General features: G+C 25.6%; 1 protein-coding gene across 3 annotated transcripts in view; it reads right to left on the bottom strand.

Annotated features, from left to right (window-relative positions):
* Window positions 1-942: 942 nt before the first annotated feature.
* Window positions 943-25,863, bottom strand: part of LOC136977040 (ranBP-type and C3HC4-type zinc finger-containing protein 1-like) — a 41,908-nt gene continuing 16,987 nt past the window's right edge. The window contains exons 1-12 of one of the 3 annotated variants that reach the window (XM_067272474.1): window positions 22,983-23,047; window positions 21,082-21,149; window positions 14,392-14,594; window positions 14,043-14,136; window positions 13,698-13,974; window positions 13,489-13,610; window positions 13,207-13,382; window positions 13,018-13,129; window positions 11,534-11,812; window positions 11,314-11,457; window positions 11,136-11,237; window positions 943-1,176 (exon numbers count right to left, since the gene is read on the bottom strand). In XM_067272474.1, coding sequence (XP_067128575.1) covers window positions 11,157-11,237; window positions 11,314-11,457; window positions 11,534-11,812; window positions 13,018-13,129; window positions 13,207-13,382; window positions 13,489-13,610; window positions 13,698-13,974; window positions 14,043-14,069 — 1,218 coding nt within the window. In that variant the 5' untranslated portion in view covers window positions 14,070-14,136; window positions 14,392-14,594; window positions 21,082-21,149; window positions 22,983-23,047 and the 3' untranslated portion in view covers window positions 943-1,176; window positions 11,136-11,156. Of the gene's footprint in view, window positions 1,177-11,133; window positions 11,254-11,313; window positions 11,458-11,533; window positions 11,813-13,017; window positions 13,130-13,206; window positions 13,383-13,488; window positions 13,611-13,697; window positions 13,975-14,042; window positions 14,137-14,391; window positions 14,595-14,790; window positions 16,925-21,081; window positions 21,150-22,982; window positions 23,107-25,863 lie in introns of those variants that run through there. The other 2 variants (XM_067272475.1, XM_067272473.1) reach the window with 2 other exon arrangements.

Raw genomic sequence — 25,863 nt, 5'->3', positions numbered from 1 at the left:
TTTTTAATTTTAAAAAAATTGAAGATCGATGAGATCCTTCAAGGTTAATTTTTCAAACTAAAAATTGTTGACAAGATTGTCTGCACAACATCCGTTATTTTTACATTTTTCCAAGGACACTGATTTTATTGTATGGGTTCGGAGTTTAAGGTCGAATATATATTTAAAAATGAATATCTTTAACCTTAATTCTCTTGAGATCCTTAAAGATATTCATTTTGAAAATTATAAGAAAATTTAATTCGTTCATATAAACTAAAAATATTTATTCTATTTTAATGACAATTTATTTTGTCACATTAACAAATTACCTAAGAAGTGGGTTACATTGTGAACATGTCTTATCTTTTCTCCTTAATTAAACTGTTAGTTAAATTAAGGAGAAAATGTGCAGAGTATCATTCCTTCATCTTAATTTATGTCAACTATATATTATTTTGTTATAAAGTTTCTGTATTGTTCAAGAATGCACTTACAATTCTATCTTGATCATTGTTCTAATTATATTATTAAGGATAATTTTCATGTTTTATTTCTTCTCTGAATATCTTCTAATAGAAAGTTGAGAATAATTATCTTTGTTTAATTCTTCATTTCTACTTTCATATTTTCTCATAATTTTTAACTTAAATAAAATCTAAAAAAAAACAAAAAAAAGATGATAGATAATTTTTATAATATACAATCAAAAAGATAAAACTTTATACTCAAATTGAAGAGTGAAAGATGTTTCCTTTACATAAATATTTAAAACTTTTACTTAAATTAAGATAGATAGAATCAATGTTTACATTACTTTAAAAGTTGTTTATCAATAAATTGATAAATGTATTCTTTATAATTTCGGTTAGGAAGGAGTAATTGAAAGAATAAATCTTTACGCACAATGGACACTGTATTAATTAAATTTATTAGTGAAAAATTAAACGGAACAATTAAAAATTTGTGTTAAAAGATTGTTTATTTATTCTATTTAATATACATTAATAATTATAACAAAAAACAATTTCAACAGTAATAAAGATAGAGTAAAGATACACGATAAAAGACAAGCAAATTTTTTAATTTATAAACATAACTAAACACATAATTTTAATTTATATATTGGTCAATAAGAGTTGAAATATAATTAGGACTTAAAAGCTGACAGAATAAACTGATAGATGATTAACAAATCTGAAAAAGAAAAATTGAAAATTATATAGTGATATGGATATTTTAAAATATAGATAAAATTTTCTAATATATCTAATGACTGTTTAAAGGTCAAAATAAACCATTTTATATGAATATTTAAAAAGAATTTAAATATTAATATCCTTGAACTTGAAGGATAAACTTTCGGATATTTGATGAAAGTGAGATGTATCCTTGAATCACTTGTTTACTAATAATTTCTGAAGTCAAAATACTTTTAATTAGCTCTGGTATATTTTTAATATTTTAAGTATATTTTTTAAAATATATAATACAAAATAAAAAAATTTTTCATTAGCATAATTATAGCCTTCAAGCCTATCAATTTCGCAGATAATATTTAAATTTTATCGCAAAAATAAACATTTTTATCAACCTAAAATTCTCATGAGAAATTTTAACTACTATTTAGAAAGGAGGGAAAAAGATAAAATTAAGACTTATTATTAATATATAATTATATAAAATTTTACCCATTATAAAAATATTTTGCACATTTATAATTGCACTTACGATTGTTTTTGTGAAGATTCAAATATTTTATTTAAAATTTTTAGATATATTTTCATTCATAAGTTTTCTTATTAAAAGAAACAAATAATTTATTACAATAAATGTTGAAATTTCAAAAATATAATTTTAAAAATGTCTAAAATTTGGAATTAATTAATGGAAAAATTTAGATGGATATGAGCTGAACACATTTGAATTCTTTTCCTCGTGTAATCTACTTTACATAAAGCATTTTTAAGATATTCTAACAAATTTATTTTATCAACGTTTAAGATATTTAATAATAAAGAGAATTAATGGTAAAAAATATGCACATGTAATTTTATTTCACGAAATTGGAATGACAGTTAATAAAATTTTAAAATTATTTCTATATTTAAATATTTGTAACTGTAAAAACTTTTCGCCTCTTTCATAGAACTGGACAATACTTTAGCATGAAGTAATTCCAAAACAACTGAACCGAAACCAAAAAGTTTTACGGGACTGTTATTGATATGTTTAACTTCCTTGCCTAATCAATGTCAAATATTTTTAACAACAAAATAATAAAAAAAATCAATTTAATTATATAAATTTTCATATATGAAATTTAATATATAATATTGAAATGTAAACTAATACAGTTGAAATTTACTAATAATTAGTTTAATTTACTTTTCAATTGGGAAATGCAATGAAACATCGTTATTTCAATTAACAATCTGTATGGAGTATTGTATTGTCACTGTTATGAATACAAATAGTGTTTTCTTAATTAAAAGAGAACTGCTTTATCATGAAGGTTTGAAATTTCTCTAAAATTAGAGCTTTAAAAAATGTTCAACGTTATAAATTATACCTAAAAATTAAAACAGAATAACATTTTATTAAATTAATATTAGAAATATTATGCATTATATAAAATGTTCAGTAATACATTATATAATAATAATACAGTTCTATGAATATAATATTTTACAAGGTCTAACATAAAAATAATGACATTGACTCTAACTTGGGAATAAACAACAGAGTGATAAAATAAATAGAAGTTATTTGATCTTGAACTATGCTCTCACAATGTGACAAGTTTCATCCTATTCACTTTAATTTGTAGTAATGGATATTTTTGCTTTCATTCTGAAAATATCTAATTGAAAAAAAGTGAACAATGAAGTTTCATGTTAAACTTACAAAATTCAAGATAAACTTTTCTATTATTGATTAAAGCTTAGAGTGTAGATTATATATCTTGTGTCTATATTTTTGAATAGCACAAATAATGCAGAGAAAATGTAAATAATGATTGATGACTGTCCATAACAAATTTAGGCCCACAAATATATATCATAACAAATATAGCCTCAGCCCCATCCTATGGGCTATATATATATAGCCATAGTTTAGTATGGCTGAGGCAGTTAAGGTTAAGGTGTCTTGCATACTGCTCTGCGACCTAAGATTGGAATCTGGATAGTTGGGAAAACATCAGGAATTTTTCTGGAGTGATCTGTCATGGATATGTCTGGCTTCATCCCACATTACTGGTCTGCCTCCATTGGAGTCTTGATAAACCTAAATGATGGGCTTAAAAAAAAAAAAAGACCCTCTAGTGTTCACAGGATAAAAAAGTAATAAAAAAATTATGGTAGTATACAGCTGAAGTTGTGATCAGTTATTATCAAATTAGAAGTTACAAAATGCACGTCGTGATGGGCTGAATATCACTTCTCATGGGCCATCACAACAAATCATGTTTGAATTAGGACTAGTCATTTTAAAATTTAAAATAACTACATAGAGCACATTTGCCACTAGCTTAATGTTGGTTTTTGTATGAGCTATATCACAATAGCTTACAGCCTAAATTAGAATAAGACATTTTCAAAAATTTAATATTAAATAGATGGTACTTGTATTTTGTTTGTTAGTTTATTTTTCTTGAGTTAAATATAATATTTATTAAGCTAAAAAATAGCCACTGAACAAACAGTCCACTAGGAAATCCTAGATTTCTTGGTGAGTTAGTCCACAACTGACTGTAGTTTACTGGTTTTCTACTGGCCAGACTGTTACTAAACACTTACATTGAAATTTTGAATAAATCACATAAATGAATGAGAAGGATACAGTCAGGATTATGGAAAAATAGTTTGATCTTGCAGGCATCAGGATAATGTGGCATACTATAAGAAGCTTTTAGCCGATAAAAAAAAAAATTGCTTTGCTTGATCATCATCCTTATTTGCCAGATCTTGCAAGCTGTAACTTCTTCCTCTTCCTACGAACTCATATAAGATCACAGACCATCAAATACAGTTTTAGTGTCCGAGTTCCAGACCAAAAAAGTCCTTAATATATATTCAAAAATAACTCATTTGAATTTGACATTTATTTCTTCTTCAATAAATTTACAAAAATTAAAAATATATATTATTTCTATGAATCATTATCAAATGTTACAACAAAATTTAAAATTAGAGAAATTTAAAAAAATTAATATTTTTATTAAAAACTTGGCATCTTCTGGCAGAATCAATTTTATCAATATTAACTGTATTTTTGCAACAATGGCATTTTAAATATAGATGTATTACAGAAGGAGCAGACTACCACACATTTTTCCCAGAGGCTATACAAACATTGCTATGATGCAAGGACAAATCAAACAAATACTGCACTAACTGGAGGGTGCAGAGATCAAGTGGGATGAGCCCAAGGATTTCAGAAATATAATGTTTTGCTGTACACAGCAATGACAATGTAATGAGATTTATAAACAGAAGTTGTCTGTCTGAATACCAAAGATTCCTTCCAAACTCTTGGAAGTTCATATTGCACATTCACTGAAGCCAGAGTTTGCTTAATACTGTTTATTTCAACCTGTATTTTATATTTGTTATTTTTGGCTGTACCTGATTTGAATTTTATTTTTTATTCAGTTATATTTATTAGCATGTATATATTATTTCACGTGTGTTTATTAGAATAAGTATTTAAGATGTTTGCTTTATTCAGTTATCTATTTGTATTCAGATTTTAATTTGAAGTTTTGTGTTTCTATTCCTTTATGGTTAGTTATTTGAACAGTTAAAATTTTTCTGTAGTTGTCCTGATGTTAATCTATTAGAGAGATTAAAAACATTTGACAGTTACTGTTTTTGCTGTTTTGGTGTGTTTATTAATTAATTGGTGAATAAGCAATCAGTTTTGCAAAATTCTATAAGTTATGTGACACTCATTACATATGTAGTATACACTCACTAATCTGAATTATTAATTGTAAGCAGTTGTTTGGATAAGTGAAAAGTTCAAATTTTGGAGTTATACATAAAGAAAAGGAAGTCAAAAAAGAATAAAACTTTACACGTTTGTATTAAAATTAAAATAAAAATACCAACCTTTATCTTCAGTTAATGTATTAAATAATCAATGTTTCTGACCTCTTGAAGGCTATCTTCAGTGTCTTTTAAATGGAATACTTTTTCAAAATGAAAGCTTTGAAACATTAACACTATTATTTCCAAATTATTTACAACTATGTGGAACATTCTATAAACAAAGAGTTCTTGACACTTTAAAACATGGAACATTTCATAAAGAAAAACAAGGAAAAATTAATACAATTTCAAAGACTAAATCTCATAATTAAATATCCATTCTGGATAATTTCAAATGATGCTTAAGTGGAAAGCCAGTGTAGGATACAGTGAAATTGATAAGCCAAAAATTAAAATAAGATCAAATAAAGTAAAGCAGAAAAGATATATAAATCAAACTAAGAATATCTGCTTTTGAGTTCTTGGATGTATGGTGATAAGTTGGTCAATCAGGACTTTAGGGTACCAATGGGACCTTCAAGGGGTTAAAAAGTATTTTGACTATTTAATACACTAACTGAAAGTAAAGGTTGGAGTTTTTATTTTATGTATGTATATATATATATATTTCTTCAGTTTTGAAGTGTTGATGTATTAAAATTTGTAATGTAGTGTATATATATTTTACAAATTCCATCATGTTTTAAAAAAATAATGTATGATTTATTTTTTGTTTTTAACTAGAATAGAATAATTATTGGAAAAGTAAATAATATTGTTCAGATTAGTGAGGATGTACTGTAATTTCATATAATATAATATGTTATTAAAAATCAAAGTTTATATTAAGTAAGATAATTCACTAATTTAAAATTTGATTTCCAATTATTGATGTTTTATTAATTTTTACTTCTAACTGTTAATATTAATAAAACTTATTTATAATTTTTTAATACATTCAGTAATTTTATATTACTTTAAATAAAGATTATCTATTCTATTTTCATTATTAAATTATATACTATTATTTATTAATACAGTACACACAGTAAAATGCTAGGTCTCTAATTATAATATCACTTCATTTTAAGATGAAGATTATTATGGCATTATCATTAAATAATCAAAATTAACAGGATTCTAATTGGTTTTGTAATTGAGTTTCCAGATAATCAGTGATATCATTATCAAGATTTTTTCTATATCCTAAATCTCGTAAAAAATTGTACTTTATAATTAGGTGTATTTAAAATGTAATTTGGTATATTATATTACATTGATGTCATGTATATTTCATTAAAAGATGGAATGCACTACTGACAATGTGGCCAATATTGTGATTTAAAATTGAGCAATATATTGCAAAATTCAATCTGAACAATTGTTTATATGTCAGACGGACAGACATTCATATCAAAATGTTACATTTTTGAATAAAACAATAAAAATATACTTTTTATTTCAATGACATTTATATAACTGAAGTTTATTAATTAATTCTTATCATATTAAGCATAAAATTATGAATGTTCAACTTTGTTAATTTATATAATTCAATTACAGTTCATGGAATATGAAAAACAATATTCACTAAAAACAGATATAATTTCATTTGTAATTTTTTTCAGTTTCATCCTTAAATTTTTTGATAACTCTACTAGTTAAAATTCAATAATTGAATTATCTTATTTAGATCAATTTTTTTAAACAAAGTTAATAAATTATTATTATAATAATCTTTTGGTATTCATAGAGCACTAAGAAGTTCTGTAAATATCTTTATTTTTTATTTCTAAAGATTATACATAGTTATTTTGGCTAGACTCTATTATATAAAATTTTATATAAAATCAAGAGATAAAATTAAAAATAAAATCAAATTCTTTTTATTTTTAATATATAATGCTATTCTGTATAACTTTATAATTTAGAAGTTTTATTCTATTACAATTGTTTTTGATTTAAATTTTGTTGTAAAATAAAAAATTTCTCTTTCATATGTTATACATCTTTCTAATCTGTAAAATAAATCAAAATATTTTTTAAAATAAAAGTGTTGACAATCTGAACTGAACACTTGTTTTATGTACTTATATATAAACATGGTGCCAAATTTTGTGAACTTTCATTATCAATAAATCTCTATTATATGAGAAAAGAAAATTATTATAGACAATCATTTTCTTCTCTTACAACAGTCATCCATTAATCATTACTTTTAACTTTTCATTACAAGACTTAAAGATTTATTTCAAAATTATAATCAATAATACTGTATATATCTACATTATCTATTATATTTGGTTATTCAATCAAATTTAAATTAATCACACTTCTAATCATTCAGAATGAAAATTTCTGATTTTATTTTTTCCTTATATTTTTGAAAATAAAAAAAAGTTGGAGATTTGAAAAATGTTGTAGAATTTATAAATCTTATTTATGAACAATAAAATCACAATTAAAAATAAAAATGTTTTTAAATAATTGCAATTAGGAAGATTATATCTTACAAAATTAAGTAAGTATTTTAAAATAAATTATTTAATCAAAAATAATAACAGTAAACAACCTTTTCTTTCCATATCATGATATCATGTTGTAATTAGTTTATCATCTTGTTTATAATTATATATATATATTCCAGAGATTCTATAAGATACTAAAGGTTCCTTTAAGTTGTAACATTGTTCTATAGGAAACTGTCACTTTGTTATGATATTGTAATCACTTATTACCATATTACACATTGTCATCATATTGTTATTACATTTACACTAATGAAATTTCATTCAATTACAATGCCTCCTTGGTGCACAACTTTTTGTTAATGAAATAATTTATTTAATAAAAATCATAGCCAGGATAATAAGTATGAACTAGAAAATTTACAAAAAATATTCAATGGGCAAACTTTAAAAGTGTTCTTTACTCTTAGTCTCTTTTCATACACCCCCAGGAAATAAAAGTTTCACAGCAAAGTCAACCTTTATTTGGTGGTTTTTTATCCACCTCACATGAAAAATGTTACAATCTTCCCTATGGAGGCAGCATAATCAATTATAAAAATTATAGCTGGGACAACAAGTATGAATTTCCATTAATATGATGTGTTCAAAAGTTTTCAATGTCATCCATTGAAAACTTTTGAATTTTTGAAAACCAATTATATTATTATGGAGAAAATTGCATTTAATCAAACTAAATTTTTGATAAATATAAATGTATTTTCAGGTTTAATAAATTTCCCTGAAATATTTCTTATATTTTCAAAATAGTTAAAAATATTTAACCATTTTGTTGATTTTTATTCACTAAAAATGTATTGAATAAAAATAATAAATACAGTAGAGAGTCATTAATCGGATTGCCGGTAATCGGAACAACTTTCAGTCGGACTGTGTCGTGCTGAATCGAACGTTTTTGATACTAGATTTACTTCTAAAGTATAATTTTCATGTTTTTATATTCTTCAATATATTTATTTTGTTTGTACAAAATGAAGAAATAATTTTTAACGATACGATAGCCTCGATTATTATTATAAAAATTTTCGTTCGGCTTAAAATCGACGAAAATTCAACACGAAGCAACACGCAATGGAGAAAAATTTCAACATCGGACAGGTTAACGTATTTTTTCGTACATAATCGGTAATCAGAACAAATCACTAATCTGAACAACCCCAGTCCCCAATTGATTCCGATTAACAACTCTCTACTGTACCATATTTACTCGCATATAAGACAACCTTGCATATAGGACAAGGTGTCGCTTTAAAGATAAAAATAAAGAAAATTAGTTTTATTAATACAATTCTAATTTCATTTTGTTTAATTACAAGTAAAATATCAAATGATTGTAAATGCACACATTGTCCTGAAAAAATTACTGGCATTTTAAACTTTAAAGAAAAATCTTGTAAAATCAACAACATAATTTGTTCACGTAAAGCTGGACAATAGGAAACCTTTTTTTTGCCAATTCTTAACAGTCAAATCCACTCTCCGTCGATTACACTTATGAGTTTTTCCAAATTTTGATTTCCAAATAATTATTTGTTTTCATATGGGAATAGATCAAAACTTATATTGGGTTCCTGTGTGATTTTGGAATTTCAATCTGGAATTCAATCCAATACATGTTTACTCCTGACACTATACAAGAACAACTCAAACAACCCAGACAAAATACTTATGTTTTTAAATACAAGAGGGTAAGCATCTGGTAAAAAATGCAAATACACAGTTCAAAAATTATTTGCAAAAATGCAAAGAATCTTTTGCTCGTGCATATAGAATGACCTGGAAATTTGAAGCTGTGATATATGAATAAAAACCTCATCTTATATGCAAGTAAATACAGTATATAAATATATATAAGTTTTTGTATAGATAACTTCATGTGAGAGTTCGACTGGACAAAATTTCGAAAGCAAATTCATTTTTTGTCTTTGAGAAGACATTTATTTAAATCTCAGAAAAAAATCTTTTTCCATTTTTATTACCAGAGGATGATCGCATCTCTCTCGCCAGAGTCATTTCCTTTCCAGGGAACTCATCGAATGTGTCACGAGGAACTAATAACAAAAATTGCTATTGGTGAAAAAAGACAATGTGACTTGGAAATATAAAAAGAACTCAAGGAACAGAAGGTTGTCGAGAGTCCATGAGTGTATCGCTTAGTGCCCGGCCAAAAAGGTTTATTGTCATTGCCCGTTCCTCCAAGAATATCCTGTTTCTCCTGGAACACCTTCAAAGCACATATGAATTATTTCCTCTGATAGACTTTAACCACCAGCCAAGGCAAAAGACATTCCCAAGCCTCCTCAATGACTCCACAGCTGTCTTGAAACCCGTACACAGTGCCTCAGGTATTTATAATGACACACAATGTCATGCAAGCTCTCTCTCTCCAACTTAGATCTCGCAAAGAAGCTTTAAGGTTTAAATGTGAATTAATAACCTTTCTATAGAACTAGCTTAATAAACAAAATTTGTTATTGTTAGAATTGTGTTTGGTGCACTTCCTCGATCTGTGCCATCCCTTGTATCAGATCCAAATGCCTACAACGTGACCACTCGGGCGGGGAAAATCAAAATTAGCAACCACTTAGGTTTCTGTGTCTACCTAGAAGACACAGTGGTGTCAGTCCTGACGAATTAGTCATTGCAATCTTTGCCTATGCAATGTCGACCCTTCGGTCCCATGATGCCAAAGCGTAGGGAGCGCTTTGCGCATTGTTACATTCATAACTTTGTTAATTCATATTTTTACTTATTAATTTTTTTATTTTATATAAAACATAAATTAGGTAAAAACTTTTTTACAAGACGTATGATTTTTTGAAAGTGATACTCTCATTTTTTTAAATTATGACATTGTGAACTATATAATGATAATCTCATAGTATTATAATTAAAAAACACTTGTTTTTTTTGTATTGTTATAACTTTGTATAAAATTTTGTAACTCCATTTCTTCAAAATTTACAAAAGCTTTAATAAGCAAAGATTTGTTATTGTTCTATATCTGAATATAATGGAAACATCATGTATTTTGATAAACGACTTATTATATATGTATATCATAACAAATTAGTATGATATTGTATTACTGTTTTACAAATTAGTGACAAAAAAGTGAAAACCTGTTTTTAATTGCAATAATTAATTAATATTGTATAAAAATAATTAAGCTTAACATTTAACTAATAAACATCATTAACACAAAGTTTATAAAGAAAGAAAAAAATCATGCTAGTTTCATCATTTGCAATAACTTTTTCAAAAAAATATTCATACTAATTTTTTATAAGCAGTCACTAGTATATTATGTGAAATACCATATAAATGATGTTTTGAAAATTCTAATTACAATATATATGAACATATAATAAATATTTCTAATATACTGTATATGCTTAATTCACACGTGTTTAAAAAATATTTATATACAAGAATATCATAATTATTTTAAAATGTTTTCTTGACCTAAGCTTTCATAAAATATTCATTTAAATCAGATTTTATAGTTTGAATATTGTAAAGTTTTATATAATGCATAAATTGCTAAAATTAAAAAAAAAAAGGAAACAAAGAAACAAAATTAATTATTAATTACCTGTATTTCCGTATGATTGTTTTAATGGCAGTAATTACACTGTGGATGACAACGTTTGCCATCCAATCCGCATCTACAGCCACCGCTTGTATCTCCATGACCCTTATGTTAATAATAACTAGAAATTATTATAGTTAAGACTTAAAAAAAAACAAAATGAATATATAATCAAACTTACTTCAGGTCCCCAACGTGGCTGTTTTGTTATCCAACATATTTCTGTTTGACAAACTGAACACTTTAACCAATCACATCCCCATCTTTTCATAACTATCACATTGCATTTGGGACAGAACATTGCTTTACCTTCTTTCACCATATTCTTAAAAAAAAAATTATACAAGTTAAAAACTTTTTATTATTGTTATTTAATTTTCTATAAATTTAAAATTTTATACTTCAAGATATTCCTTAGTTTCTCGTGCTTCTTTGTCTCTTTCAGATCGATATGCTAATTCATCTTGATATTGTTTACAATTTAAACCTTCATGAATGGCTTGACAGGAGAGACAATTAACATGAAAACAAACAGGACAGTCAAATGTATTAATTGTGTCTTCATATACACACCAACCAGGACAATCTGGAGATTTACAGTGGAAACTATTTTCTGTACAGCTTTCTGCTGTTACCAATCCTCGCCGCAAATATCGTTCAAAAACTTCTGGTGACACTAACTGAAATTATGAAAATAAAATTTAGAAATGTATTGATATTTTATATAGATTATATGTACAGGATGATTCAAAAAAAGACTTTACAATTTTGAAAGAATATAAAATTTTAATCAGAAAACTTAACTGACATAATTTATAGCAAAACACGTCAAGTTTGTCTCAAATAGTGCAGAAATGTCGCTTTGGATTGAGGAAGATGAGAACATACCCTAGACATCTGTGATGAGTCAACATTTCAACTCAGTGAAAAAGTGAACTCTCACAAACTGCAGGATTTGGGGTTTGAAAATTCACAAGCAACTGTAGAACATGATCATGATAGTCCAAAATTAAATGTTTTGTGGTCTTAGCTAAGATAAAGTGTACAGCTGTTTCTTTTTTCCATTACAGAACTATCGATGATATCATGTATCTGAATATAATGGAAAATTTTCTCATTCTACAGTCAGACAATAATGATATAAAAGGACATATGCATTTTCAGCAAAATGGTACATCATTCTACTACTGTACAGATGTCCAGGATTTCTTCAAAACTGTTTTATTTTTTAAATTGATACAAATAATGTCTTTCAGGACAAGAAAAACTTCCCCTGAAAACAAGACCTTGAATAAAAGTAATAGACAACAACAATGAACATACAATGCACAAATAAACAAAAAAACATACCAAAAACAATCATAATAAGGAGTAAGGAAAAAAGTAAAAGTATATTTTCCAGGTTGGTGGATTGATCAAATAGGGCTGATAGCATGATCACTTCGTTCCTCAGATTTGATACTACTCAATTTTTCTTCTGGGATATCATTAAAGGGCTAGTGTTTATTCCATCCTTGCTTGCAAATCTTGCTGAGCTCAAAACTTGAATCACTGTCACAGTTACTAATCTGAAAACAGATGTATGTTGCTTTGAGTTTATCAAGATATCAAATTCGGGTAATATGTTTGCTGTATCGCCACCAATGAAACTAACATCAAACCAAAATGACTATTTAAGGTTAAACTTGATGTGCTTTGCTATAAATTAACACCTCAACTGATTCCATAAGTCTTCTCATTAAATAATCACCTAAAACACCGGGTTGAAATCACCAGTTAAAGATTTTTGGATGAGTTAGTCTTCTCATTAAATTTTATATGCTTTCAAATTTGTATTCTATTTGAATCACCTAATATATATATATATGTTATATTAAGTAATTACTGCTTTAATTTCTCTTTCTTGAAGAATGCTATCACAGGAGTATTGATCATTTCTAAAAAGGCACTTAATAATTGCATTTTCTGTAAATTCAATGGCATTTGCTAAACACTGCCTGTAAAATATAATTGAGATAAAATAATAAATTGCATTATTTATTTATTTTAAAAATTGTTTATATTAATATTTTACTTGCAAAACTGATGAAGACAATCCCTTAAAACAACTCCTTCATTTGCTTTAACATCACTGAAACAAACAGAACATTCAAATGAATCAGCATTTGGTATCAAATCTTGATTATCAAGCTGAATAAGGAACTGGTAATTTTTTTCAGCTTCTTTTTTTAAATTCTCATATTCTTCATTCTAAAAAGTAAATAGATATAATAAAATTATAGAATTGTTTTTACACAAATAAAACTATTAAATTTTATAAAGAAATGAAAACTTATAACTATATAATTATATTTACTACTTCATGATTTTCAGCCATCACATTAAGATTTCTGCAATGGGAATTTTCTGCTTTAGTATTTGATTTTGATTCTCTGCATGAATGACAAGACTCTAATATTCCGCAAGTAGAACATACATCTGAAAATGCAAGTGAATTCTGTTATTTTGTGTACAGTGAAGCTTCTCTTAATTACTAATTTAATTTGTTTCATAATTTATCTTTACCTTCATTTTCTTCAGGAATATTTGGAATATTTTCAAAATGACTTTGTACCTCTTCAAAGAATAGATTTTGATGCTGATTTTCTTCATTTGAAGAAGAATTATTATTTAATACATTAGATTCTTCACTTTCAGAACTTGGATACATTAAATATAAGAAAAGGGGACATCCTGCATCAGTTACATCATAATCAGATAATGTAATATCATCATCAATAACCAATCTCTTGTTTAATATCCATCTTTGAAATTCTTTCGGAATAGAATATTCTTTCTCTATCTAAACAAATAAAAATTTTAAATTATAAAAATCTAAGCTAAAAATTTAATGACTTAATAAACACTTACTTTACTTTTCAACATTCCAAGAGTCATAAAGGATTGAATTTTTAATGGAAATGGACCTTGGTGAAGAAATTTGTCTTCAATATAAAGGCTAACTCTGAAAGAAAGAATTATTTATAATCATGATAAATCATTTTTATTTTTGATTCTATTTTTATTGCAGTTACATTTCTGCCAAAATATACTGCAGAAGCCATAAATTTTTTAAAAGAAATTGATAATTTAATAATAATCTTTGTCTTTTTGATACTAAAAAGTTATATTATAAACTTATATAATTTATTTAAAATAATTTCATAAAAATAATTTTTTAAAATTAAATTAAGAAATAATTAAATATTAAAAAACTTACATAATAAAGTTTTTATCATCATTTTCTTCAACTGAAAGTTCATTTAAAGAGCAGGAAGCTTTATGTATTGCTAATTTTTTTTGCTAAAACTGCAGCTTTTTTATGTTGACCACTAGCAATAGCAGTTTCTAATTGTTTGAATAATGTTATTAGTTGAAATTTTTTGGACATAGACATAGCCTTATTAGATGAATGTAAAGAATCTAAAACATTCACAACTTTAATTAATATAATAATTATATAATAATTATATAATTAATATAATATAATATAATAATTTAATTAATATAACTTTAATTAACATATGTTAATATATAAAATTAAAATTTTATTAATTAATAAAAATATATTTAAGTGTAATCAAACAAACTGATAAATGGAATGCATATATTAACATACCGTGTCGATAAGTTCTATTTGCTCTTAATTCTGGCAATGGTACTGCTAAGGTGGTTGACGTCTGAGGAGTTCTAATTTCCTGTGTTGGTCTGTAAAAATTGGCAGATGAACAAACTCCACTGTTGCTATTTTTGACATTCACCCCCAATTCTCCAAATAATGACTCAGTTTGTACATGAACAGAATTCAATTTCTTTTCAGGACATTTTTTCATTGAGTAATTATTTTCAATAGTATCTAATTCTGAAGTTTTATTAAATTTCTCATTAACAACAAATTTTTGCTTTTCTTCCAAAATGGATAAAGGTTTGTCTGATTTTATCTGATGTTTTTTTCTATAATTATGCTGTAAACTAAATTCTCTTCCTTCTTTATTTTGATTAATTGTAGAGTCATCCAAAAATATATTACACAAAGGCTGCTTATCTTTATCAGTTTTATCCTTCTCTATTAATAAATTTAATTTTGATTCTTTTGTAATATCGGATTTTATCTCCTCTTTTATATTATAATTATTTAATTTATTTTTTTCTTTAAAAATGTTTTCTTTTGCATCTGCTTTAGAGTTTTGATAATTATTCTTATTTTGGCATTTATTTTCACTTTCTTTTAGTGATTCATGTTTTAAGTAATTTTTATCATTAACAAATGAATGTTTAATAGTAGGTGAATTCTCATTTGCATTTGAATACGTCACAAAACATGCTTCAGGAGATGAAAATGTAACATAGTTCTCAGAAGTAATAGTAAATGGAAAAATAGTATTAGTGTTACTTAAAACTGCTTTATTATTATTATTACTACATATTTTCTTTCTTATGTAGGAATCACTAGAATCTTTATTTCCTCTTTCTTTAAAACTGTCATCACTTTTAGTAACTCCATATTTAGTTTTGACATTAAAATCAGAATGTAAATGATTTGTAAATAAATTTGTAAAGCTCATAGTATCATTTACTTGATATAAGTCTGCTTCTTTTTCTTTATTTTGGTTTGTAAATCTATCAAACATGATGTTGGAAGAAAGTTTTTCTTCTTTTGCACGAGAATTGTCATTCTTAGCTTTTGTTTTTGTGCGATGATAAGATGATGATTGATAGAATAGTTTCCTAGATAAATCAGTTAAATTAACAACTTTTTCTTTACAACATAAATTTATATTTTCTTCAGGGGATTTTATAAAATTTTGTTTTAAATCACAGTATGAATTTTCATTTTGACTTAATTTATTATATGATAAGTTTTGTTCTTGTTCTTCTAAAGAATATCCAAATAATGTTTTGGTATCATGAGGAACTTTTTTAACAGGTAGGATAGGTGGTGAAACTAAAACTTCTTCAATTTTTCTGAAATTTGGATTATCAACCTGATTAACAATTTCTATATTTTTAAATATACTTTTATCAATTTCTTTTACTGGCTCAACTTTGTCTTCTAAAGATAATAAATTGCTTTTGAAAACATTCTCTACATTTTTATTACACTCTTCTTTATCACAGACAGAAATATTAATAGGTGGAGGTGGAGCACGTCTCTTTTGGTACCTCATTGGTAAGGAACTTGTTTTACTTTTTAAGTGTGGAGAATGAAGAATATTTACTTTATCAGTACTTTTTGAAATATTGAGTGTGTTGGATTTACAGTTTCTAAGAATAGTATCTTCTTTATGTAAATTATTATCTGATTTACTTAATTGGTTATAATATTCAGATTTAACTTGCTTTTTCAAAAGTAATGGAGAGGGAGGTGGTGGTATAGGTGGAGGAACTTTTTTCTTTTCAATCTTAGTATTTATATCTTCGACTGGTTTATATTTATCTAATATTTTTTTATGTTCTAAATTTATTTTTTTAATTTTTTTTCTTTTATGATACTTAGAGCTTGGAATAAAGCAACTCATTAACATTTGCAATCCACTTTTCGTATCTGAATCACTTTCACTACTGCTGGATATACCATACTTCACCGAAAACATTTCTGGACAACTTTCTACTGAATAACTTTTATTTTGAAGCCTATTGTTATTCTCTTCAGCTTCATCTTCAGACCACTGTCCAAATTTTGGTACTCGATGTTTCAAATGAACAGATTTAACTTTTTGACTTTTACTTAGTATGGGTTTATTTCCTTTTTTCTGATAAACAAAATATCAAACAAATAATATTTTATTTTAAATTTAAAATAAATTAAAAATAAAATATTAAAAAAATTCATTCCAATAAAAATGAATATTATATCATGAGTAAAACAGGCATGTTAGTATATGCATCACATTACAAGCATTTAAAATAAACTATAATATAAATTTCCATCTTTACTACTATTCTGTAAATATATAATGATCATGCTGTATCTAATTCATAATTAGATTCATCAGTATCAATTTTAACTATTACAATATTAGGATAATCATGTAAATTCTTTACAAATATATTTTTACTTGATAGATTTCATTTAGTATAAAAAAATGCCAAGTGTAAGCAATATAACATAGAAATATTTCTATTGTATTTATTAGTACTGTAGCATACAAGCATAATTTTACAATACATAAATTTTATGAATGTTACTTCTTTTTTTACCTCTATGTTATTATTTTTATCGATTACTTTTATGACTGTTATTTTGGGACATGCTAATTAAACATATATATATTATACTAATATATAATATACTAATACTGAATTCCATAAAATTCAAATTACTTCCTTACTGACTACTTAAAAAAAAAATAGTTATTTCATAAAACTTTTAATATTACATAAATAATTTACTTTATTGGAAAAACTATATAAACATAATTAATAAAAATTTTCTAGTACAGTTGACTCTTGATAACTTGAGATGAAAGAGACAGAAGAATTTGAGTTAATAAAATTTCAAGGTATTGAAATTACTATTACTGTAATGAGTTCATAATTATTATGATTCAAATGATACAATTAGACTTAAATAATTAAATGATATAGTTAGACTTATAGATACAAAAAATGCATTGAATTTATGATACAGTAGAGCGTCGATAAGTGGAACGTCAGTAAGTGGAATGGCCGGAAAGTGGAACGATTTTCAGTCGGACTGTGTCGTGCTGAATCGAATGTTTTTGATACTAAATTTACTTCTAAAGTATAATTTTCATGTTTTTTATATTCTTTAATATATTTATTTTGTTTGTACAAAATGCAGAAATAATTTTTAACGATACGATAGCCTCGATGATTATTATAAAAATTTTCGTTAGGCTTAAAATCGACGAAAATTCAACACGAAGCGACACGCAACGGAGAAAAATTCAACAGGAAGCGATACGCAACGAAGAAAAATTTGAACATCGGACAGGTTAATGTATTTTTTCGTACAAAGTCGGAAAATGGAACAAACCATTAACTGGAAGGACCCCAGTCCCCAATTGGTTCCACTTTTCGACGCTCTACTGTAGTTACAACTAGACAAAAACAAAATTCAACTTATGAAAACATTTTGCTTAACAAAGTTCAAATTATTGAGAGCCAACTATACAAAGATACAATCAAAAAATGCTAGCAAAGAAATAAACTTAACTGCTAATATAAGACAACTCAAAAAATTTCTAATTTAAAGTACCAGTATGCCTAACCCTTGATTTACACTGTAATCAAATAATGCAGTTTTGATTTAACATGATATTTTAAAATATTTTTCAGTATTTTATTTTCAATAATTTTATTTTAAACTTTAGTATTTTAACATTAATGTTTATGCCCATGCAAATTATTATGACATTGCAATTGTGTTGTCATTACTTTCAATTTTCAATGTTTTGAAATGGAATTCCCCATTTTCTATTATGTCTAGACTTCACATATATTGCATTGAACAGAGTTCTATAAAAGGAAATTTAATTATATAAAAAATTATTAAAAATATTATAGAATTATATAAAAAATAAAAATAAAAAACAAGCTTTGCTAATGGATTTTTTTGAAATAAGACTAGATTACATCTTCAGTAAATAAATTTAAAAAAAAAAATCAAAGTTATTAGTAACAAAAGTGCAAGATTTCATCTAATAGAAAATAGAATAATTGTTTCTTTATCGACAATTGAAGAAAATACAAAATAAAATTTCATTTTCATTAATTTTATATGTTTATTTGTTAATAAAGCTTAAAGACTATTTGTATATAAAGATGCTAATTTTGTGAAAATACAATAACATCTGATAATGTGAAACCTCTCTGGTCCAATAAGTGCTGGATTAATGAACTTCTACTATATAATGCTTAGCTTTTTCATTATGATATTTATTGTGATATTCAAAAATTTTTAATGCAGCTTTTTATTTATCTTGCAGCTAAAACTAGACAAATATCAGAAATTAATAGAATATTCATATATCAGGATGATCATTATAGTCTTTCCCAAATAAGAATAAAGCTGAAGCTGATGTTTATTACTTTACATATGCAAATTAAAATAATTCTGTGTTCATTACAAATTAGAACATAACATATATACAGACATATATTGGAAATTTTTAAGATTATGAAAACAAAAAAAGTCACATGGTGTTATATATCATGGCATTTGAATTTTCAAATTTTATTCAACTTTGTTTACAACATCATTTCTTAGCTATAATGGTGAACTGTTACACATTCAAGATGTAGGACATTGGCTACATTCCTATTCTAAGAAATACTATAGATATAATTATGTTTTGCTGTTAATTTTTTTTTTGCAAGTATGTTAAGAATTATTTATAATTTATTCTATTAACCACAGAATTCTATGTCTCTGTTTTGTGGGGAATTCCATCTCTAAACATTGAAAATTGAAAGTAATGACAACACAATTGCAATGTCATAATATGAAATGGCTTATAAAGAGAAATTTTCTAGTGTGCTTCCAGCTAAAGTTTTAATATTGTATAAATTAATACAACTAATATTAATTTTATCAAAAATTAATAACCTATTGTAAAAATTTATTAATTCTAAAACTTCTGGTATATAAATAATGTTATATTCTAAAAAAAATATCTAGTATAATAAAGCTCTATTGGCATCACTAACTGACTCATGAAATGTTTGAGTACAACCACTCATCTTGCAGTTGAAAGGGAATATCAAATACATTACAAGAGACATCAAATCTTAAGAAAGTCAAATACTTTATTGCTAAAAGGTATCAAAGTTCAACCCTTGATGTCTTGCAAAATACAGTAATGTCTGAGTAGTCAATAAATTTAAGTATCATCTATCTACTCTAAAAAATATTTAATATTATTATTAATGTACTCATTTTATTCCTGAGTAATTTTAAAACTTTTTAAACCATATTTTATAATTAAAAGCTTTTTTATGTAGTTAGACAAAAATTATTTTTATTATTTTCAGACAAAATTTTTTCAAGAAATATATTGATTAATTCAAAATTTGACATAACAATTTATTTTTTAAAAATACAGTCAAACCTGTTTTTATGCGGGGGATAGGGACCGCATTAAAAAAAACGCATTAAAAAAAATCTCACAAAACTTCACGAATGGCTGTAAATAATAGTTTTCGCAACACAATTAAAAAATATTTTTTTTTATGCGGTCAACAGGGACCGCATAAAAAAAGTCTCACATAGAAAATAACTCAAAACCGTACGAAATAGAATTTATTGACAACAGATGTCAGCACTTGACTGCATCGTCTGGTCTATCGTCTGTTTTACATATTTTTGTCCAGGTGGTGTTTTGTTGACTTAAAAAGTAAATTATTTCATTTTTCGCATATTCATGCAATAATATTACTATAATAAGTGTATTTATGCTATAATAAGTTTATTTAGCTATAATAAGTCAACGTGAGACATGACGAATCGCACGAGACTAGTCGCCAACTATACCGCACAAATTAAAAATTCGCATTAAAAAAATCGCACATAAAAAGAGCGCATAAAAACAGGTTTGACTGTATATTTTAAAACCTGTTTTTCTACCTATAATAATTAAAATGAAATGCAAATTTTAAATATATTTTATAATTTTTTCTAAAAATGCCAGAAGTTTAATTTAAAAATCCTTCTAATATAAAAACAAATAAATCTATACATATATTATTAATATCATTGTTATTACTGATATGATTTTAATGATTTATTCATATTATACCATTTTAATTTAATCTGATATTAAACCAAGTTAATTTATTTTGCCAAAGCAAGGTCAAAATTAAGTAGATTACAATTATATAGAAAGTATAACAAAGTTTATTTACAATAAATTGAGATTAGTTATATTACTGTAAACATAATACTTACAAATTCTAGATTCCCAGAATCAATATTTTTTGTAGAATATTGACAATTTAATAAATGAAAAGTAGAATCTGAAATAAAAAAACGTAATATTTAATATAATATTTAAAATTATTGAAACAACTATAGCCTACACTAAATTTATAAACAAACTATGCAAAACTTTTAAACCTTACATAAAATACAGTAGAGTGTCGTTTATCTGAAAGCTGGTCAACCAAAACGTCAGTTAACTGAAAGCTTTTCAGTCGAACTGTGTCATGCTGAATTGAACGTTTTTGATACTAGCTTAACTTCTAAAGTATAATTTTTTTGTTTTTATATTTTTCAATATATTCATTTTGTTCGTACAAAATAAAGAAATAATTTTTAACAATACAATAGCCTTGATTATTATTATAAAAATTTTCGTTAGGCTTAAAATCGATGAAAATTCAACACAAAGCGACACACAATGGAGGAAAATTTCAACATTGGACAGGTTAATATATTTTTTTGTACATAATCAGTTATCCAAAAAATCAGTTATCCGAACAATCCCAGTCCCCAATTGATTCGGATAAACGATGCTCTACTGTATTTAATTTAATAATCAAAATGTAAATAAATTTAATTGTATTCAATATGATCATTCATTAAACAAAAACTGTTTGGTTAAGGACATGCATTATTTATAAAATGGCTTCAAGTGCAAGTCATTTTCAGCATACATATAAACTGAATGCAAAATAATGAAATGCTGGTCTTGGCTACAAGTCTGGCTTATTTTATGTGTGCATGATTTGGGCACCAAATACTCTGTGCCAAATTGCAACTCCTGATATGTACTCCTTTATACCTCTAAGGTGTGCAACCATTGACAGCAGCGTGATTTTAAAGACAAACATAATCTTGCCAAAAATTTTAGTTGGTTGACCAGTAATGTTAGCTGTTTACTACTCAGATTTTCTTATGAACCTCAATTATGATAATAAAGCAATACCTATACCATAACATTAAATAGCAACTAATTCGTAGGCTGATTATCTTTAAAAAAAAATAAAATAAAATAAAAATAAAAATAATAATAATAAATACAATAAACTTGTTTTTACAAGTTAAAACATGATTGGACGAACTGTACATAAGGTATATACATAAAGATAAGTATTGTACAATATACATACCTTAGGAAGAACACTGAATTTTATTACCATTACACATTATAATAATTAATATGATATTGTAATGACCTAATAATCATTAAGTTATTCTTGAAATTCCCTAAATTTTTGATAAGTCTATTAAAACTTTCAAAATGAAATTTAAAGTTAATCTACAAGATGATTAATTTTTAATTTGTGTTATATTAATAAACAGCATTTAATATACTATAAAAAAATAACAGAAACCTTATAAAAAATTTTAGTCATTTTAAAATTTCTGAATAATTTGGTTAAAAATTTAGGAAGGTACCTCAAAGAATTCATTAACAAAATTTAATAAATTTATCCAGATCTTAAGCTGGAGATATCACTAAAGAAAAAGTAAAATCACAGAATGATTCAAATATATTTAAAGCTAATTTTGACATCTTTAAACCTTTAAAAATAAAATACATTTTAAAACACTTAAAAAAGAGAAATTTGAGAAATATCAAAATTATTTTATCATCATATGTAAAAGTTGAAAAAGATTTAAATAGATCAATTTTATATTTTACACATTCAAATCAGTAATGAGTGAGACTATTCTTATTACATCATTTATATTTTTTGTATTTAAAATTGTTAGTTATTAAATCTCATATGTAAAAAGTTATTTTAGTTATTAAATCTCATGTAAAAAGTTATTTTAAAAATATTTATTGATATAAATAATATACAAAAATATAAAAAAATTTAATTTAGAAAATTTTAAAATACCTGAACTGAATTTATCATCAACTTTATTCAATAGATCAACAGGTATAAAGCATACATGATTATTTTTTCCATAAAAATATCTTTTAAAACCAATTTTACCATCTCCATAGCCAATGGGGTTATCCTAAAATTAATAAAATTATAAAATTATTATTTTATCTAAAAGTGTATTTGAAATTACTTTTTCTAAATTTAATCATTTATCAGTCGAAATAGTCATAAAAATTGTACAAATTTCTTGATTAAATATTTTATTTATTTATTTATTTTCTTTACAAATGGAAATGTCATGTATATGACAAAAGATTTCCACCTCATATTAACAGTATGACCCAGATACATAAAATTTAATATATATAATAGTAAAAAATGTTCAAATTCTATCATATTATGAGAGGTGATAAAAGTATGATCTTTGAGAAATGCTTAGTCTATAAAAGGGAGTAAAAACACATGATGTGTTATGCAAGTTTCATTAAAGAATTCATAAACATAGCCAATCCAACTGTATTTACAACCAAATGATTGCCTTAAACATTAAATCTGCTATTATTAATGATTAGAAACTAGGTAATACTAAGAAATAGCAGATTTATAGCCTGATTGTTTGAGGTGATCATTTGGTTGAGTATCTGTGTATCGAGCTTTGGGATGTTTAGCATATTTGTATGTTTCTGTTAAAATATTTATGGAAGTACAAACGATCAAAGTATTTGACACACACTTTAAAACTTGGAAGACCCAGTCTGGACCTGGCAATGTTTGAATGATAAGTATGGGGTAGATTGCAGAGTAAATTTAAAGTTAAATAAATTTTGTCAAGTTCTTTTGTGATTTTATTTAAAAAAGAAGAGGCAGCCATGGCCCAAATTGATAAACCATAATATACAATTTATTATACAAAAATATGTTGTATAATATTAAAATTGTATTTATTCAATAACTTTCACATGTTCATATATATTCTAATGCTATATAACAGACATGGGCAAATGCGGCTCTTTTTGAATTACATGCAGCTCTTGCTGAAAGTGTTAATTTCCTGTTTTTTTATTATTGTTTTTACAATTTTATTTTTATAATTTTGTGAAAATATGTTTGTTAAAAAAATTCAATATTTGTTTTATATTATATAATAAAATCGTGCGCCTTACCATACTATCTGCCACGACAGTACAGAATTGCGGCTCCCATGCATTTTGCAAAACCTACATTTCGGCTCCCACTGAACTCTTGCTTGCCCACCCCTGCTATATAATGAAAGCCAACATAGTTTCCAACTTTTTGGGAATTATGAAAGTTTAAGTATTTTTGATAGCTTATTGACAGTTAATTTTTCCTATAAATTTTGTGTTTATGTTTTAAAATTATTTTAAAATTTCCTTAAATGCACTTATTTTCCATGATTATTGATTGGTCACACCAGGGCCGTGGAGTCGGTAAAAAACAATCAACTCCAACTCCTAATAATTTTAGTATGCTGACTCCAATTCTGACTCTGGCAAAATTAAATACCAAGTCATTTTATGGGGGGGCAGAGGCACTCATAGGGGATACCCTCCTCTGAACTCTGAAAGAAGCCTGAAGCATTTACCCAAATTCTTTTATAATTTTTTTTAATATTTAACTTACATTAATATTTATTTGCATAAAAAAATTAGTTTTGAACAAATATTTAATAAGAGGAGAAAGGGGGACAATAAAATTCTACATCTATATATCTTTATTCTACAGCATTTGCACTTCAATTTCACCTTCCAGAAAAGTTTGTCCAACTAAAAAGTGTGCGATTCAGCCCCTTTTTCAGAAAAGAAAAATATATACTCTGATCAATTAGTCTGGCTCATTTAGAAAAATAGAATACTTATTTAGAGCAGGGATTTTGTTATAATTCATTTAAAATAAATGAATTATAACAAAATAAAAAAAACATTTTAAAAAATTAATAAATATAAAATAAATTTTCTTTCATTTAAATAAAAAAAACTAAATTAAATTTAAAATGCCTGAGTCGGAGTCGACACATTTTTCTCGACTCCAACTCTTCTGGAAAGAAATTCCTTCTGATTCCTATTTCACAGCCATGGTTCACACTAATAATTAATCAAATACCAAAAATGCAAATTTAATGTATAAAGTTTTATTTATATTCATTTGAATGAAAAAAGAAAAATTATAAGATAAAAAAAAATTATAAAATTAGGTATGAAAGATATACAAGGTGATTCAGCTAAGCAAGTACAAACTTCTGGGAGAGGTAGATTGCACAAAGACAAATTGGAATCATATAGCAATGCCAGGTCAGTAATGCCATCTTCATGTGCTAATGTACAGAGAGGATGAGAAACGAAATGCTTTTTATTATTCACAAGACATTTTCAAAATGCATTGAGGTTACATAAGATGTTTAAAGTTTCAACCATGAACTGTAACACATGCTTGACATCATTGGTGCAGAAAACCACATACATTTTGGAAAATTCCTGGCATGTCTTGGACTTATGAAGCAGCTACAGAGATGCATGCTACAAGGTCCTCATCATGCTGGAACCATATTGCATGATGCAGTGACTGAAGAACCTGTTTGTGCAATAGCTCTGACAAGACATCTTCCCCAAAAATATCTGATAATGCCATTTATCACATGAAGAAGGTGTTTCTGACCCAGCATTGCTATATGATTCCAATTTGTCTTTGTGCAACCTACTCCTCCTAGAAGTTTGTACACACTTAGCTGAATTACTCTGTATATTAACGCTTATGTTATATTTTCAGCTTTAATTATTTAACCAGGAATGCTGCATAATTATTATTTTGAAGTTAACCAGTATTTTATTAATATAAAATCGTAATTATATAAACAAAACAAAATTTCAAGATT

This window comes from Centruroides vittatus, unplaced genomic scaffold (assembly GCF_030686945.1).
Source record: "Centruroides vittatus isolate TY-2023 unplaced genomic scaffold, ASM3068694v2 contig_439, whole genome shotgun sequence".
NCBI classification, from domain to species: domain Eukaryota; kingdom Metazoa; phylum Arthropoda; class Arachnida; order Scorpiones; family Buthidae; genus Centruroides; species Centruroides vittatus.
The sequence above is the reverse complement of the archived record's forward strand: the minus strand, read 5'-3'. Positions and strand labels throughout refer to the sequence as shown.